Here is a 16419-nt window from a genome sequence, read left to right on the forward strand (position 1 = left end):
AGTTTCCACAGTATGCATCCGATGAAGTGAGCTGTAGCTCACGAAAGCTCATGCTCAAATAAATTGGTTAGTCTCTAAGGTGCCACAAGTACTCCTTTTCTTTTTGCGAATACAGACTAACACGGCTGTTACTCTGAAACATATAGCCATATTGAAATCATCTAAGAAATGAGTTTGTGAGGTACTATAGGTTTTAAATGACTTAGGCCCCAATCCTGCAATCGCTTTGCAAATGCTTACTTTTAAAAAGATTGTATAGCTAACCAAATGTGCGCTGTTTTGTCTGTAATTTATACTTGCTTTGATACATGTTCAGTGAGCAAAAGTGCCAGCTGTCAGCATGAACAGAGAATGTAAAGCTTCTTCTTAGCTAGAGTGAATTAGAAGGAAAAAAATCCATAAATCTGTACAAAGCTCCCTCTCTTTCCCAAAAGGATGTATTCAATATTGCAGATATAATGGGTGTCAATTGATTTGGAATTGTTCACTGATGCACAAAAAGCAGATATTGATGCAAGTACTTTTTGTATCTCCACTGTGAGACAAATGCAGTGCAACTTTATATTCACTCCCCCTTGCCTTGTTCTCTAAGATGCTGGTACCAGTAGATCATGCAGGAGACAGTGGAACTGTACAGAGTTCACTGTGGTGAACGATCACCTACAAGGTGTTAGCAGCAGCAGCATGTGAGAACATTGTCTTCTAGTGGTGGTGCAGCTGTATCATCCTAGCAAACTCAAAGTCGCATTTATACCAACTAACAGTTCTTTGAATACAAACGTTTCAGCACTGTAGGAAGAACTTACTCTTACTACTGTTACTGAGAGGACACACACACAACCGCTGCGAATTATACCTGGTAGGACACGCACACAAATGCTGCGAATTATACCTGATAGGTCACGCACAATTCGAATCTAGGCTGAAGCACATAAACAAAGTCCACAACTGCAGAGTTCCCAAAAGACACTAAGTTTATTACGCTCGAGTGTGGTGCCCCCCTGCTATCCAGGAGGGGACCCTGAATACAGATTATACAAAGGTTATATACTTTTTAGCAAAGCATGTTGCCCTCGTGCATCGGAAACCTTAGCCAATAAACAAACCCTTTTCTTATCTACCACCTATCCCTGCTTGGTGCATTCCTCGTGCTAAACTAGTATGTTAATTACACAGCATGGTCCTAAAGCCATGCATCAGTAACTTTTATTATCAGGGATGGGAGGCCTCACATCAAAGGCCAGGAGATAGGGAGTTAGAGACTGACAAAAAACAGATACTGGGAGTCAAGGCAGGCTGGAGACAAGGAGGAGGATTTTCACAGGGATGCAGTATCTAAGAATCAGTCCTCCTGGTGTATGATGTGCTTGCTTTTAGACAATGGTGGGCCACAAACCAAAATGGAGTCACATGTGCTAACTTTTCCTTTACGCTACCCAGTATGTTATGGTCTGAAATGCTCAAACGAACAGAGACTGCGCAGAGGGATATTTGACAGGTTACCATTCAATGACTCATTCAAAATGTATCATCCACGTTCCCTGTCAGAAAAATGCACCGGGGGTACAAATAGTTACACTTTTACCATTGGTTGAAAAAGGATGATGGAAGAAATACAAAAAGTGAAAAGAAAAAACAAACTTTTACTTAAAATGTTCAGGTTAGATTCTTCCGTACTGCAGCTGCAAGAATGGAAAATTTTTTCTTTCATAGTGCTTTTACCTCTCTCCTCTCCTCACACTTTGCACTGGAATCTTCCCATTGGCAGAGGAGGGTTATTTATAGCCAGGAGCAAATTCTTTTGTTATTTCACTTCTAATATGTATATTTCCGTCACCATTTTTAACAGGCCAGAGAGTATTTTTTATCTTTAGTCCTTTAATTGATAAGATAAAAGCTTTTCCTCCTCTTTTATTATATGCTTATGTTGTTATCTTACAGCCATATTCTGTTCTCCTAACCACTAAATTTCTCACTGGATGCTAAAGGAAGGGAGCTTTTATGTTAGTTATGTATATTTTCTTTCTGTAGATTCATAGATTTTTAAGACCAGAAGGGTCCATTAGACCATCTAGTCTGACCTCCTGTACAACACACAAAATTGATCTTGTTAATTTCAAATGTTTTTGATGCGAAATGGCATCAAATTAATACTTTTCTCTTTCAGTGTTTCAAAATATTCGGCTCCAGTGAAAAAGAGAGATTGACGTGGCATGCTGCACGAACGGCTTGTGTAAATTTGGAAGGAAACCTGGCTTCCATACTAAGCGAAGAAGTGCAAGGTGCAATGTATAGGCTTTTTGGTATTAGATGAGACATCAGCTTGTCCCCCTAATATACAAGTTAAAGATGCAAAGCTTCAATTTTTACAATAGAGCCTGCTACTTTTGCTTAAAACTAATAATTAATGGACACTTAAGAGAGATGAGAAAAATGTAATTTTGATGATAACATTTGTGTGCATGCATTAGTGGCTTTCCTAAGTCACCTTTTATAAAGTCCCAGCCTTGGAAGAATTAATAGCAGATAGACTAGTGTTGCAAGTGCTGTAATGCCAAAATTTGACACTTGAAGTTTGTCCTATGATTGTTTTTTTAAAATCCAAACCCACGTGAAATCAGACTGTGAACATGCATAAGCACTATTCAAATTGATTAAATGTTGCAGAATCAGGCTTAGGGAAAATGATAGCTAGACACACCCAATTTCTGTTTTAACTGCCATGGAAACCATCTCAACTGTGAAGTTGCTGGTCTAAAGTGATAAATCCATTAAAACAATCTTGTTTATATTTTATAATTATGATTCTAGCTCTGGATATTCTGGTGTCTCCATGCTTCACTTGTAAAAATGTTTGTTTTCCTTCAGCCTTCCTCATCACCCACTTTAAGGATGCCTCAACTGATACCTGGATTGGACTGAATGATGTAAATTCGGAGTACACATTCCTGTGGACAGATGGAAGAGGTGTCTACTATACAAACTGGGCCAAAGGTTTCCCACATTATCGCAGTCAGGTAAATGTGGATTGCAAATGATCATTAAACCATCATTCATTTGATAAGGTCAATCAAACCATATATAACTTGCACAGTTTATTTCTTATGTAGGCTTATTTCTGTTAACTTCTTGCTGTTGAGAGCAGAATGGTCATGCTGCAGAGTTTGAGCTCTTTTACTAGCAGAAAGGGATAGCTATGTCAGCTTACAGTAGAACCATGTTTTCGGAGCTTCATTTTCAAATATTTCTTTGCAAAAGCCCAGAAGTATATTTGGTTGGTGCTTTACTAGAAATAAAGTATTTGTAGATAGTAAATGTCACTCTGGGGTTTTATTTAAACTTCAGTTTTAGCTTTTCTCTATGATACAATATGAATCCAAACAATTGGATGGAATTTGCATATTCTGCAAACCTTACTCAAGTGAATAGACCCATTGACTTCACTGGGACTAGTCAGGAAATTCACAAGGTTACAAGATGGTCTGACAATAACTGTGTAACTTTGGAGCCTTGTAAAGGATTTTTAGAATGAATAATAAAATTAAGAGGATGGTGTGTATATATAAATATCAGATGCAGATATGCACTCTTGCTTAAGTTATCATGAAATACAATTGTATGAATAAAATCCTCAAACGAAGAGGAATCTGTGCCTCTTGTTTTCATCTTTCCCCCCCATACACTAACCACTAAACATTCCTTTGAAATTTTCCCCAGCATTATGTCAACTTATTTTAATAATAAAACATAACTGGGTGTGATTCAATAATAAATGAAATGGCTAATGTGGAATAATGGCTGTAGTTCCATTTGTTGTGCTCTTACTTTATTGTCTTGACTAAGTATGTCTCCTTTTAAGAATAAAAACATATAGCAGATAAGTGATCTGAGGAGAAGGGGGTGAGAGGTCACAACAGCACCCTGAACAATAGAGAAGTTGGTTTTAAAGGGCTGCCCCATAGGAGAAGACGTGATTTGGAAATGCCATCACAACAACGCAATATCAGTTCTACTGAAATGTGAAGCAATTCAACAGATGATTAGTTAATGTGGACCAGAGTGGATATAAATAGTGACAGACAGATACATAGGTGATTAAACTACGCAAGATATCTGGGTCTGCAGATCCAGAAGGAAGAGGATTGTTTCTTGTTTGCTGTTTATTTATTCTTACTCATTTATGTATCATTTTCCCCCAGGATGATTGTGTTGTTATGATAAAGGACCCCATTGAGGAAGCAGGGAAATGGAAAGATGCAGACTGCCAAACGAACAAAAGCTACATATGCCAGAGGAACACTGGTGAGCTCATTCTCACCAAGCTTCCAAGTTAATTGCATTAAAAACTTGACTGTGATTTTTAGATTGTCTTTATGGTTTAAATGCTGACTTTCCACATGCAGCACATCACCTTTGGCCTCTACATGAAATGACAGGTTTCAGAGTAGCAGCCGTGTTAGTCTGTATTCGCAAAAAGAAAAGGAGTACTTGTGGCACCTTAGAGACTAACAAATTTATTTGAGCATAAGCTTTCGTGTTGCATCCGATGAAGTGAGCTGTAGCTCACGAAAGCTCATGCTCAAATAAATTTGTTAGTCTCTAAGGTGCCACAAGTACTCCTTTTCTTTTTACATGAAATGAATTTCACAGCCTTATGTGTTAACATGTTAACAAAACAAACATGTACACTGATCTCTAATACATGTAGTAGCCTGGCCTATAGAAGAGCCAGCATATGCCATGCAGCACCCTGCTGTTACATAGATACAAGAATGGGAGAGCACCAAGGGCCAGAGCTGTTTCTCCTGCAGCCTGGTCTGACCTGGGACCCCTCCTCACAATGACGGTGAAGCTTTGTAAGAGCCCCCCTGCTACAACCCACCAGAACCATGAGGAGAGCATGAATTGCTTTGGATGGAATGATTAGATAGGGTGATGTGGAACGAGGTTGTTTTGAAAGGGTTGGATTAGGAGGAGAAGGAATTTTTTAAAGTGTTTAGTGCTCAGAGACAGTAGGGGTGGCTGCTTGGAGTCTGTTGACTGACGTTCTGTGTGAGAGAGGATGGTGGTTTGTGGACTAATTTGGAGGGCAGGGTGAAGGAGGTGTGGGGGAGGCTGAGGGATAGTGTTTGGGCCCCAGATTTTAAAGCCTTGCCTGGATTATATCCCCCCTTCCCATCCCCTCTCTGCCCATTTGTTGTTGGTGGGGTGTATTGGCTCTGCTGATCTCCCAAGGGGATGGTTAGTCGGTGGGAAGATTGTGTTTCCACTTATTAAATACAGCTGCATTAAAACTAATCACAATCCAGTGCACAGGGAGCCAAATCAGTATAAATCCATGGGAGAGTCTGGCTCAGTAGTGGCCAGCCAGAGCAACAAGGACCATGGCTTTTTATAAAAGAACTCCCAGTCATGTTTTTTGTCACTGAAGTCATGGCTGGGACGTGCATCCAGTCTTAATTTCTGTTAGTGCTATCACTCTTAAGTGTTTGAATACTGCAGACATTTGTTGTTCAGTGGAACAGTAAGTCCATGTACTACAAAATGACCTTTCCATGTGTGTGTGTGTGTGTTTGTTTTGTTTTACTACAGACCCTAAATTATACAATCCCCAAACAACAGTTCCAGTCTCAGGCTTTACCCTTTATGGTAACAGTGGCTATTCACTCATCAGTTCCAGAATGAACTGGGAAGAAGCACAAAAAAACTGCAAGGCTGAATACTCAGAACTTGCCAGTATTTTAGATCCGTACAGCCAGTCATTCCTGTGGCTACAAGTGTTAAAGATCGGGCAGCCTGTATGGATAGGTCTTAACAGCAATGTGGTAAGAACATCAAATAAGTGTGAATATGATGCTGATGCTCTGTCAAATCAGACCTCCCACATTCCTTACTCAAGTGTTGTCTGCAGTTATTACCAAGGGCTCTGTTTGATGTGCTTGCTTTTGTCTCATAGTTGAGCAGTGATTGTGAAAGAACTCCCACTGTTCCTGTTAGCATGCTTCAAAAGCAGTTTAAGCTATAGCTAGTGAATGGTGGGAGCCATGGAAATGGGCATGGGGGAGACAGAGACAAGGGTGTGTGAAGAGGAGACAAACTGTGGGTGGAATTATATACCTGTGAAAACACAGTAATGTGACAGGTTTCAGAGTAGCAGCCGTGTTAGTCTGTATTCACAAAAAGAAAAGGAGTATTTGTGGCACCTTAGAGACTAACAAATTTATTTGAGCATAAGCTTTTGTGAGCTACAGCTCACTTCATCAGATGCAGTGGAAAACCACTGAATGCATCTGATGAAGTGAGCTGTAGCTCACGAAAGCTTATGCTCAAATAAATTTGTTAGTCTCTAAGGTGCCACAAGTACTCCTTTTCTTTTTACAGTAATGTGAGGAGACCAGTAGGAGAGTGGAAGCCATAAAAATGGTGGGGGAGGGAGAGAAGCCATGAAAGAACATGGGGATAGGTGCAGAGGGGGAATCCTGGGAATGGGAGAAGGGACAAACAAACAGCAGGTGAAAGGGGGTGTTTTCCTTTTGAAAAAAATTATTTAGCAAAATGGTTGAAGATCCCAAAAGCCTCAAGGCCTGATTCACTGAAGCTGGTGCCTGATTGATACTGCGGAAGGGCAGGCAGTGTTACTGTTGCTTGCCTTCCTTTGGAATTTCCACTGAATTGGAGCAATTTTAAAATCCAGGGAGAATGATAAGGGGATGCGTTAAATCAGCTTATCCCCTAGCTGTCCGGGCATCACACCATTCCCAGTCCATGCCACCCACTTTGCAGGTCACTGGATCCCCCAACTATTGGCAGAATGTGGGTTACAAGTGGCGTGGGCCACTTCAGGCATCCTCCTTAGCAGAGTTCTCTCCACCAGGTGCCTGCAGAAGTATGGGCCTCGCGCTTTGGAACTCTTTGGGCTGAATTTACTGCAGAGGCTCTGTCACTGCCATTGTCTGTTCCAGGGCCAGGGCTATAGTGCTACCACATCTGTTTACTTACATTCTTAATTAGCGCTCACACCTGTTCTGTTGGGAAGCTTTAGTCCCTCTGTACTTGGAAGCAGGGGTTTAAATCTGACAGGGGCTGGGGCCAAGGCTCTGCTACTTGCCCTCCCCATGACAATCTGCCCAAATTTGGCTGAGTTATTAGCCTCTGAACATCTCAGTTCACGCACGCTCAGCAGAGACTTGTTAGAGTTTGGCAGCTAAGTTATACAAAGATTCCATCTGCTGTGGGCATGATCCGTTCCCTCACTGCGACCATCCCTTCTCCACAGAGCAACTGCATGCGCTCCAGCCCTAGGCTGCAGGGCCGGAGCAAAGACTCTCCCTGCAATGCTTTGCCTGCCAATCAGGGGCCACCGAGGTACCAGGCACAGGAACCATGAGCAGGGAGTTGGCCTTTCTTGTGGTCTCCTTGCTTGGCAGTGAGCAGGAGGGGTAGGAGGAAGCATGACTGAAATGCACAGGGCTGAGCAGTTGAGCCTGGGGGGAGGGGGACAAAGATACCGGGGTGGGGAGTGGGTGTCGGACTGGGACAAAGAGTTGGAAAGGGTGGGCAATGGAGCTGGGGAAACATGAGGGACTGGAACTGTGTCAAGAAGCTGTGGCAGGGGTAGCAAGGCTGGGTCAAGAAGCTGTGGCAGGGGACAAGGAGCCAAGGGAGGCTGGGGGTGGGGGAGATTGAGATAAGGGTGCTGGGGTTGAAGAAAAAAATACTAGGATGAGGAGTTCAGGAAGGTGGAGAACTGGAACAAGAGGCCTGGGGAGGGGGGCCAAGAGCAGGCTGGAGAGGCCCAGGGCAGAAGGGGTCAGGTTTGGGGAGGTCAGAGGCAGAAAGTCTATGACCACTACCCAAGAGTCTTGAGCCTCAGCATTCCACTGTGGTCAGCAAATTGTGGCAAAATGGGCTGACAAATGTGTGCCTCTTCTCCCTGCAATTGCTGGCCTACACAGAGGATAACAACCTACTACTGCTGTAAGTCACTCGTTAGCTCAAGTAGTGGAGGTCTGTGCTGTGGAGCCAAAGGTTCTAGCCCTACTTATAAGACCAGTGGGAGTCAATATGGTTCCAGATGGTGGAATTTGTGTTTTTTCAGTTTGCTTTAAACAAACAAAAAACTAGGAAAGTACATTTAAAAAACTATGAATGTTAAGAATATTCTGTATGCAACCTTAATTTGGACTCTTTGCACCTATGTGCTATCCTATAGTCTTTAATCATATGATCACATGCTATTTTTTTCCCACAGTATCCCTGCTTAATTCAGTGCACAGCCTGGAAAGTGCTCATTGAATGACTTGGGGCTGTGCAGTGATTGTGGCTGTTGTCTGTAGGACCACTGAGACATATGTTGCACACGTTGGAAGGTGTATGATTGCAAGGATGGTCTCATGGTTTAGGTAATAGAATACTCCCTTGAAGAAATGGATTCTGTCTCTGCCCCAGAGTTCCTGAGTAATGCTGGGCGAGTCACTAAATTAACATTTTCACAGGTGGTCAGTAAGGCCATATCTACACGGGGATACTCAGAGGTTAAGGCAAATCAACTAAAGGTGTGAAATCAATGTGCGCAATTTAAAGTGCATTAAACCCCCCTGTAGATGCTCTCACTTAGGAGTAAAGTGACCTTAGCTCACTGTAACTTAATCCTCCTTTGAGCAGCCAAGTGGGAGTTTAATGTGCTTTAACTTATGCACATTAACTTCACACCTTTGGCTGATTTGCCTTAACTTTCCTGAGTATCCCAGTGTAGACATGGTTTTATTGTATGTGCCTGTTTTCTGGGTGCCCAACTTGGGATATTTGGGGCCTATTTTGCAGAAGTCCTGAGCACTCACAACTACAACTGAAGTCAATGGGATCTGTGATAGGAACATATAAAGCGCTTTATAATGCTAAGTTACCTGAAAAATCAGGTCATATGCATCTGTCATGGGCCACTCAAAATTAGGGCACACTTTTGACATTAACATCTCTGTGCACAGTTCCTGATCTGTCAAATGGGAATAATAATATCACTTCACCTCATTAATGTTTGTGAAGCACTCAGATACTATAGTGATGAGCACCATAAAAAAGCTCATTAGGAAATGAATAATTCTGTTTTCAAAGCAGAATTTGAGTACTGTGCCATAAATAAGGCCTGGGGACATATACTGAACAATGAGGATGAAATCTAATATTGAATAATTGCCCATTCAGTGAGCACCATCCATTCTGTGCTCTGAAAGAAGCAGGCATCCTGTGGAAAGAAATAGTGTGTGATCATGTAATTAAAGATTATGTCATAAGGCATAAACACAAGGGGGCTGAATTAAGGTTTTATAGACAAACTTATTTTTGACATTCCAGTGCATGAGTTTGTGACCTTAATAGTCTTTTTTAAGGCAGTTTTTGGATGCAATATTATCTTAATTGTCTTTTGTTTTTAGACTAGTGGCCTTTACAAATGGACTGATAACTGGAGAATCAAGTACTCTAAGTGGGCCAGTGAGGAGCCAAAACGGAGCTTGGCCTGTGTTTACTTAGATGTTGATGGGACCTGGAAGACAGGGTCTTGTGATGAAAATTACTTCTCTGTCTGTAAAAGGTCTGATGGTAAGCAACTGAATTTAGCAATTTTAATTAGTGAGCTTCAAGTTTAAATGCATTCAAGTCTTGATTATGACTACAGTAGAACCTCAGAGTTATGAACACCAGAGTTACGAATTGACCAGTCAACCACACACCTTATTTGGAACTGGATGTACACAATCAGGTAGCAGCGGAGACCCCCCACCCACCCCACCCCCCCAAAAAAAGGCAAATACAGCAAAGTACTGCGTTAAAGGTAAACTGCTAAAAAAATTGAGGGAAAGTTTTTAAAAAAAGATTTGACAAGGTAAGGAAACTGTTTCTGTGCTTGTTTCATTTAAATTAAGATAAAGGCAACATTCTTCTTCTGTGTAGTAAAGTTTCAAAGCTGTATTAAGTCCATGTTCAGTTGTAAACTTTTGAAAGAACAACTGTAACGTTTTGTTCAGAGTTATGAACATTTCAGAGTTACGAACAACCTCCATTCCTGAGGCGTTCGTAACTCTGAGGTTCTATTGTATATATAAATGATGAATGTGACCGTTGACGTGTACTCTGCTCCAATATTGGTTTCTATAAAGGAAATAGTCATTGATACAGTTTCTTGGCGCTTGACAGACGCTAACTAGTGAATTCTAAAGATTTTTCAAAGTTTATTCTACAAACTAATTGGGGCATTATGCCACTTTGTTTTTAACCTGTAAGCTGTGGACCCACTGTTGCATCCCTTACATATCCAAATACTCTGACATGAATGAGAGTTTTGGATGCTCAAGAATTTCAGAATTAGGCCTTTTCTACTCATCTACAAATCTGTCAATCCAACAGGAATTATCAATGGAGATTTATTGGAAAGTCTAGTATCAGCTGCCCTGGCTTTTCGGTCCCCCCAGAATCAGGGTCTAGTCGCCTGTGGCTCCCAGCTGGGAGAGGGCTCCATTCTCATCCTGGCTTCCAGCCAGGAGTGGGGTCCAGCCACCCAGCTCTCCAGAGGAGTGGGGTGCAGCTGGGCTCTAGCTGTCTGGCTTTCTTGTCAATTTCATGGCTTCAACAGCCGATGTAAGTAACACAGTGTCTACACAGATGCTGTGTCACCCTAACTACACTGACATAAGCCCTACACCTTTTGGGGAGTTGGAGTTATTATGTCGGTGTAGTAGGGCACTTACATCAGTGGGACAAGGCTGTAGTATTGTAGACACTGACATACTTAGGCCAACATGAGCTGCCTTGTGTAGACCTAACTGTGTTGTATAGACCAGGCCTCAGCTAAAGTCAATGCAGTTACCCCAATGTAAAACCTCCATAGCAGAGTAGAGAATCTGGCCCAGATCATGAACCATGAATATCTGAGGTTCTTTTTCATGCTATCACGGTCAAATTAGTAGTGGCTGCTTATGGTACAGTATATATGTGTTTTCAGTAACATATCTGAGAAGCCTTTATTGCTTTCATACAGCATGGTTTCTTATCAGTTGTAGCCCCTACTGAACCTCCACAACTCCCTGGAAAATGTCCTGCATCTGACATACGCAGATCTTGGATTCCCTTCCATGGTCACTGTTACTACATTGAGGCCTCCGAGATGGAAAGCTGGCCCCAGGCTTCCATGGAATGTGTTCGCTTAGGTGAGTGTCATCTTTAATTAGGACCTAACAGTTTCCTGTAGGCTCATTGCTTATTTTTAAGTGAAAAACTGGGGCACTGTAGGGAAGTGGGTGAGAAGGAAAGAGGTTGGTGGGGAAAGTGGAATTAAAGGAAGCCCTTTCCCCCCTTTCAGAATGAAAAACTGGAAAACTTTACAGTAAAGGTCAGGGTGAAACAAAACAATATTTATCCCTCTGACCCCAACCTTACTCCTCGTATTATCTACCTTTTAGCTTTCCTCAGTTGAAGAGCAGAGCCACCTTGTTAATTGGTTAATCATTCAGTCCTTAATAATTATCTCCCTAATTTGCTCCATGTGGGGATGCTTCCCAAATACTCAGAGTGGTGAGTCAGCCTAAGGCTACTCTCACTTGTCACAAGGCCACTGGTCTGAACCTGGCAAAGGTTGAGAGTGAATGAAATTAGTTGAAAGAAAAGGAGTACTTGTGGCACCTTAGAGACTAACAAATTTATTTGAGCATAAGCTTTCATGAGCTACAGCTCACTTCATCGGGTACATGCAGTGGAAAATACAGTGGAGAGATTTTATATACACAGAGAACATGAAACAATGGGCGTTACACACTTTACACACGTTACACACATACACACTTTAAGGAGAGTGATCAGGTAAGGTGAGCTATTACCAGCAGGAGAGAAAAAAAACCTTTTGTAGTGATAATCAAAGTGGGCCATTTCTAGCAGTTGACGAGAACGTGTGAGGAACAGTGGCGGCGGGGGGGGGGGGAAATAAACATGGGGAAATAGTTTTACTTTGTGTAATGACACATCCACTTCCATCTCTCCTGCTGGTAATAGCTCACGTTACCTGATCACTCTCGTTACATTGTTTCATGTTCTCTGTGTATATAAAATCTCCCCACTGTATTTTCCACTGCATGCATCCGATGAAGTGAGCTGTAGCTCACAAAAGCTTATGCTCAAATAAATTTGTTAGTCTCTAAGGTGCCACAAGTACTCCTTTTCTTTTTGGGGATACAGACTAACACAACTGCTACTCTGAAACCTGAAATTAGTTGCTATGTGATTACTGTTTGGTGGTGAGACATGGTGCACTGGCCATTCGGGGTTTGAGGAGGGAACACATATGGGCTAACAGCATCCTGGTCCCTGGAAATAAAAGCCACTACCCTGAACCTGTATCAGGAGGAACCAGGATCAACAAGGATTAAGAGATTTTGTTTACTTATCAGGTGGCATTTGGTATCCTGTCAATTAACTTAGCAGTAGGAGTTTAATCCGCTGACTTTCCAAAGGAAGGAAGCTGGGAGTTCAAGATGCAGGTCTGCAAGGGCTCTTGCTCCAGTACCTGGGAAAAGGAAGTCGTGTTTTGGACCCTCTTGGTTTCCTTTTACTTGTTTCAATTTAATGACTGTAAAAGGAGTTCCTGGTCTGTGCCAAAATGAGAGAGGTTCTTGATATTTTATTCTGTTAAAGCCCTAATGAACAGAGCACTTCAAGAAGGGGAGACTTTGTTGTTAGCCACAACCCAGGATTTTATGTGGACTCTGTAAAATGAGTTGGTGGTCTCAGTTTAATACTTCTTAAACAGATGTTGGCACCCTAGTGTGGCAAATCCACCATAAAAGGAAAAGAACCTAGTGCTGATCTCTTGTAATAATTGGGCCTACAAATTTACCCTAATTGTGAGCTCAACTGTAAGAAGTGAGTAAAAGTTTATAAAATATCACAACAACCTATGACAATAAATGCGAATGGGAAAGGGTACAAGAGGGAGACAGACTAAATTAGTCCAAACAAAAAGGCTTACTGGTACAATTCTAGGACTGTGTTGAGATGATGCCTGGTAAATAAGAGACATGTGGGACTGAAAATCAATTAACCAAAACTAGCATGTTGGTTATTAGGCCTAATTGGTGGATAAAATAATAAGGGGATGGGCTATTCCACCCAGTGCTCCCTTTTGTGGTCCTCAAAAAGAAACTTTTCTGGGAAAAGCTGGCTACCACTATGCTGTCTGTCTGAAAGATTAGAGAAGGGGAAGGAGCAAACTTTACCATCATGTCTGCCACCCACATCGTCTCCTGGGATCCTTGGAGTTACCAGGCCTCCACTGTAGTTTTGACATCCTGAGGGAGACCTTCATCAGACCAGGTCAGACAGAGGGACCCACATGACACTGGGTCACTTCTACCAGCTTTAGCGACATCCCAGCCACGACCTGAGATGTGACACTGTGTCTCCACCCCCCATGTGTCCTTTTCCTTCCCCACCTTATTTCTTTTTCTCTCTCTCTCTCTCCATTTTCCTTCTGCTTAATAAGGATCTGGCTTAGCCAGCAAAGACTGCATATTTTGCAACATGCAAATGCAAATGCAATGCTCTGGGCAGTCCAATAGTGGTACAAGTTTGCCAGGTCTCAGAGTGGCTGATAAGACCATGTGTTATGCCTGTGTTTTTCCAGTAGTGAAGTTGCAAGTGAGAGTCAACATCAGATACATAAACAGTATTTTCTGTTTTAGCTGTTCTTTCCTTCACCCTTTTGTTTTGTCTTCTAGGAAACAGAATTAGACTTTAACAAGAGCCCCGCCCATTTCAACTAACTTTTTCTCTTTTCCCCAAAAAGAAGTTATTACCATTTTTAATACCATCCAAGAGACTGTCAGATGATGGGGGAGGGCAGTTCTTTTTAAAAACTCTCTCCACCTAGAGGGAAGGGTAACATGCGATATGGTTAAAATGGAAGACTTACTTAATACTTTACATTTCGCATGCTTTAACCTTTCCCCTTCTTGTTTTCTGTATCTTTAATAAAAGGTTAAAATATTTTAATGATGTGTTTGCCAAGGTACTAAGGAGTCTGAGGACTCTATATACTAGACCTTGTTTAGCTCTGTTTAATGTTGGACAGTGCAAGATCACGTTAATACCTTTGATTCTTAGGCCCCACTTATTCCATCTACATTAATACAACAGGATATCAGTATTGAGGAAACGGGGACTATGGTGGTAATAAGATCATCCCCTTAACTGGCGTATGATGATATTTCTTATTTCCCAAAACAGCTTCTCTCTTCTTTCTTGTTTTTTTTTTTTATCCCCAGTGCAAGAGGGAAAATATATATATTTTATATATATATATATATTTATATTTATATATATTAATATATATATATATATTAAAAAAAAAGCTGCATTTTTCTAATTGTGTTGTCTCTGGCACATTAAACAACAGGGAAGGATTGGGGTTAATTGCAAAAATGGAGCATACAAATACAGCATATTTGGCAAATGTGCTAAAACTAATATAAGATACGTATTGCCTGGAGATAACCAGCATAGCAGCTCAAAGAAAAGGATGTTTTCCTCTAAAGAGCAAACTGCAAGGGCTGTTACTGATCTGTTTCTGGAGCTCTGATGGACTTCAGTGACAAAAATTAATTACAGTCTATCGCTATTTTAAATGTATCAAAAGGGTCAAGAAAATGTCATCATGATTGTTTCAAGGGGCAGATCATTTTCTATGGTGAAACATGCTTAAATTATGCTTCTTTATTAATTTATGTTTTGCAGGAGCCTCTTTGGTTTCCATAGAAAATAGGGTTGAAATGAATTTTCTCTTGCACCACTTGGATGTATTTGCAAGTGACTCAAGACAGTTTTGGATAGGAATGTACAAGAATGTGGATGGTAATTATTTAACTTTCAATAGTTATTTACAAATAAGTACTCAAACAGAAGATGGAAATCTGATGTCAAATGTTTAATATTTTTCAGTTATAGTACACAAAAAGGAGAAATGATTCAGAAAGGTGACTGCACGTTTTACATCCCCGTCTCTCTCTTGGAAATAGAAAATATTACACGCCTACAGTATTTCATCCAATTTATTTCATTTCACACTTTTCTTTCATTCCCTTGACATTTAACCAAACTTCACAGCACCTCAGTTTTTGAAGAAATCTTATAGTGTTAAGTATTTATTCCCCAAGAGGAAGATCTGAAAAGTCTGCTAAAGTCTTTTAAAGAAATATATTTCTGTATTTATTGGTTAGCATTGTAATGCTGGTTTGTGCCTATGAAGCCACAGCCTGTTATGGGGCGGGGATACGAGCAGGGTTTCTGTAGCAGCCACTGCTCTTGCTGGTATTTTGTTTGAGCTAGATGCAATGCCTTCAGAAGCCTCGGAGAGCATATGTAACAGCAGCCTTTGGTATACCATTAATTCCACTGCAGTGTGAAGTGAGCATTCTGCTCCTTGCTGGCTGGTTGATCCTGGGTGGTGCAGAAAATAGGCAGGAACATGCCTCCTTACCGATGTACACCTTTTGGGCCCATTGGATGGTTTCAGCACAGTTGCTGGTACTAGACTTTCTGAGTCCGAGGCACTGGAACTACAGCTCCCATGAGGCACTGCAAGAGCATTTCTGAATCGAACTGTTCAGTTTTCAGTCACAAGTTTTGGCAAAAAGATGAGTTTTCAGTGAAATTATTTTGGTTTTTAATTTGCTGAAAACTTGAAAATTTCCATTAATGAAAACAAATTGATTTTCATTTTCCATCTAGCTCCAAGTCTGGGCACTGGGATTCCCTTCATCCTTGAGACACAGGAAGTAGCACCTAGTCCTGCTGGCCGGGCCTGAGTAAGGGAAGAGCAGAGATCAATAGGTGTATTTTTTAAGTCGTCCTGATACAATCAGGCAGAATAAACGAACCGAGCCAGACCTTGTAAGGGAGCTGATTTCCAGTCTTGGCTCTAATGCAGGGGCTGCTTGAGATCCTTGCATCTGAATGACCACAGAGAATACATTGTGGTGCTCCACCCACTATGCTGGCTCCCAGTGCAAATTCTGGTGCGAGTTCAAAGTCCTGGTCTTCGGGCATGGTTACACTTTCAGATGCAGAGCGCTTTTGAGTTAAACCAGCCTTCATAGAGTGCAGTAGGGAAAGCGCTGCAGTCTGTCCACACTGACAGCTGCAAGCGCACTGGCTTGGCCACATTAGCAGTTCTTGCAATAGCCACAGTGCTTTTCAAATGGGGGTGGGGTGGGGTGGAGTGGAGTGTGTAGTGTGTATGTGGGGGGAGAGAGAGAGTGGGTTTTGGGGGAGCTGAGAGCATGTCAGCATGCTGTCTTGTAAGTTCAGACACCAGCAGACTCCCCCCACCCACACCCCTCTCACACACAGAACTCCACATGAGTGGCTTGCTTCGTC

The 16419-nt window shown here is 41.7% G+C and overlaps 1 protein-coding gene across 1 annotated transcript in view; it reads left to right on the plus strand.

The window, feature by feature from the left end:
* Nucleotides 1-16419, plus strand: part of LOC311516789 (macrophage mannose receptor 1-like) — a gene marked incomplete at its 3' end in the record, with an annotated part of 143023 nt that overhangs the window by 43750 nt on the left and 82854 nt on the right. Inside the window, 7 exon segments of the mRNA XM_084621127.1 lie at nucleotides 2168-2282; nucleotides 2869-3017; nucleotides 4200-4302; nucleotides 5593-5825; nucleotides 9435-9600; nucleotides 11052-11204; nucleotides 14779-14895. Of these exon segments, the coding sequence (XP_084477253.1) occupies nucleotides 2168-2282; nucleotides 2869-3017; nucleotides 4200-4302; nucleotides 5593-5825; nucleotides 9435-9600; nucleotides 11052-11204; nucleotides 14779-14895 (1036 nt within the window).

The sequence above is a fragment of the Lepidochelys olivacea genome (genome assembly GCF_965140295.1).
Source record: "Lepidochelys olivacea isolate rLepOli2 genome assembly, chromosome: 2".
Taxonomy (NCBI): domain Eukaryota; kingdom Metazoa; phylum Chordata; order Testudines; family Cheloniidae; genus Lepidochelys; species Lepidochelys olivacea.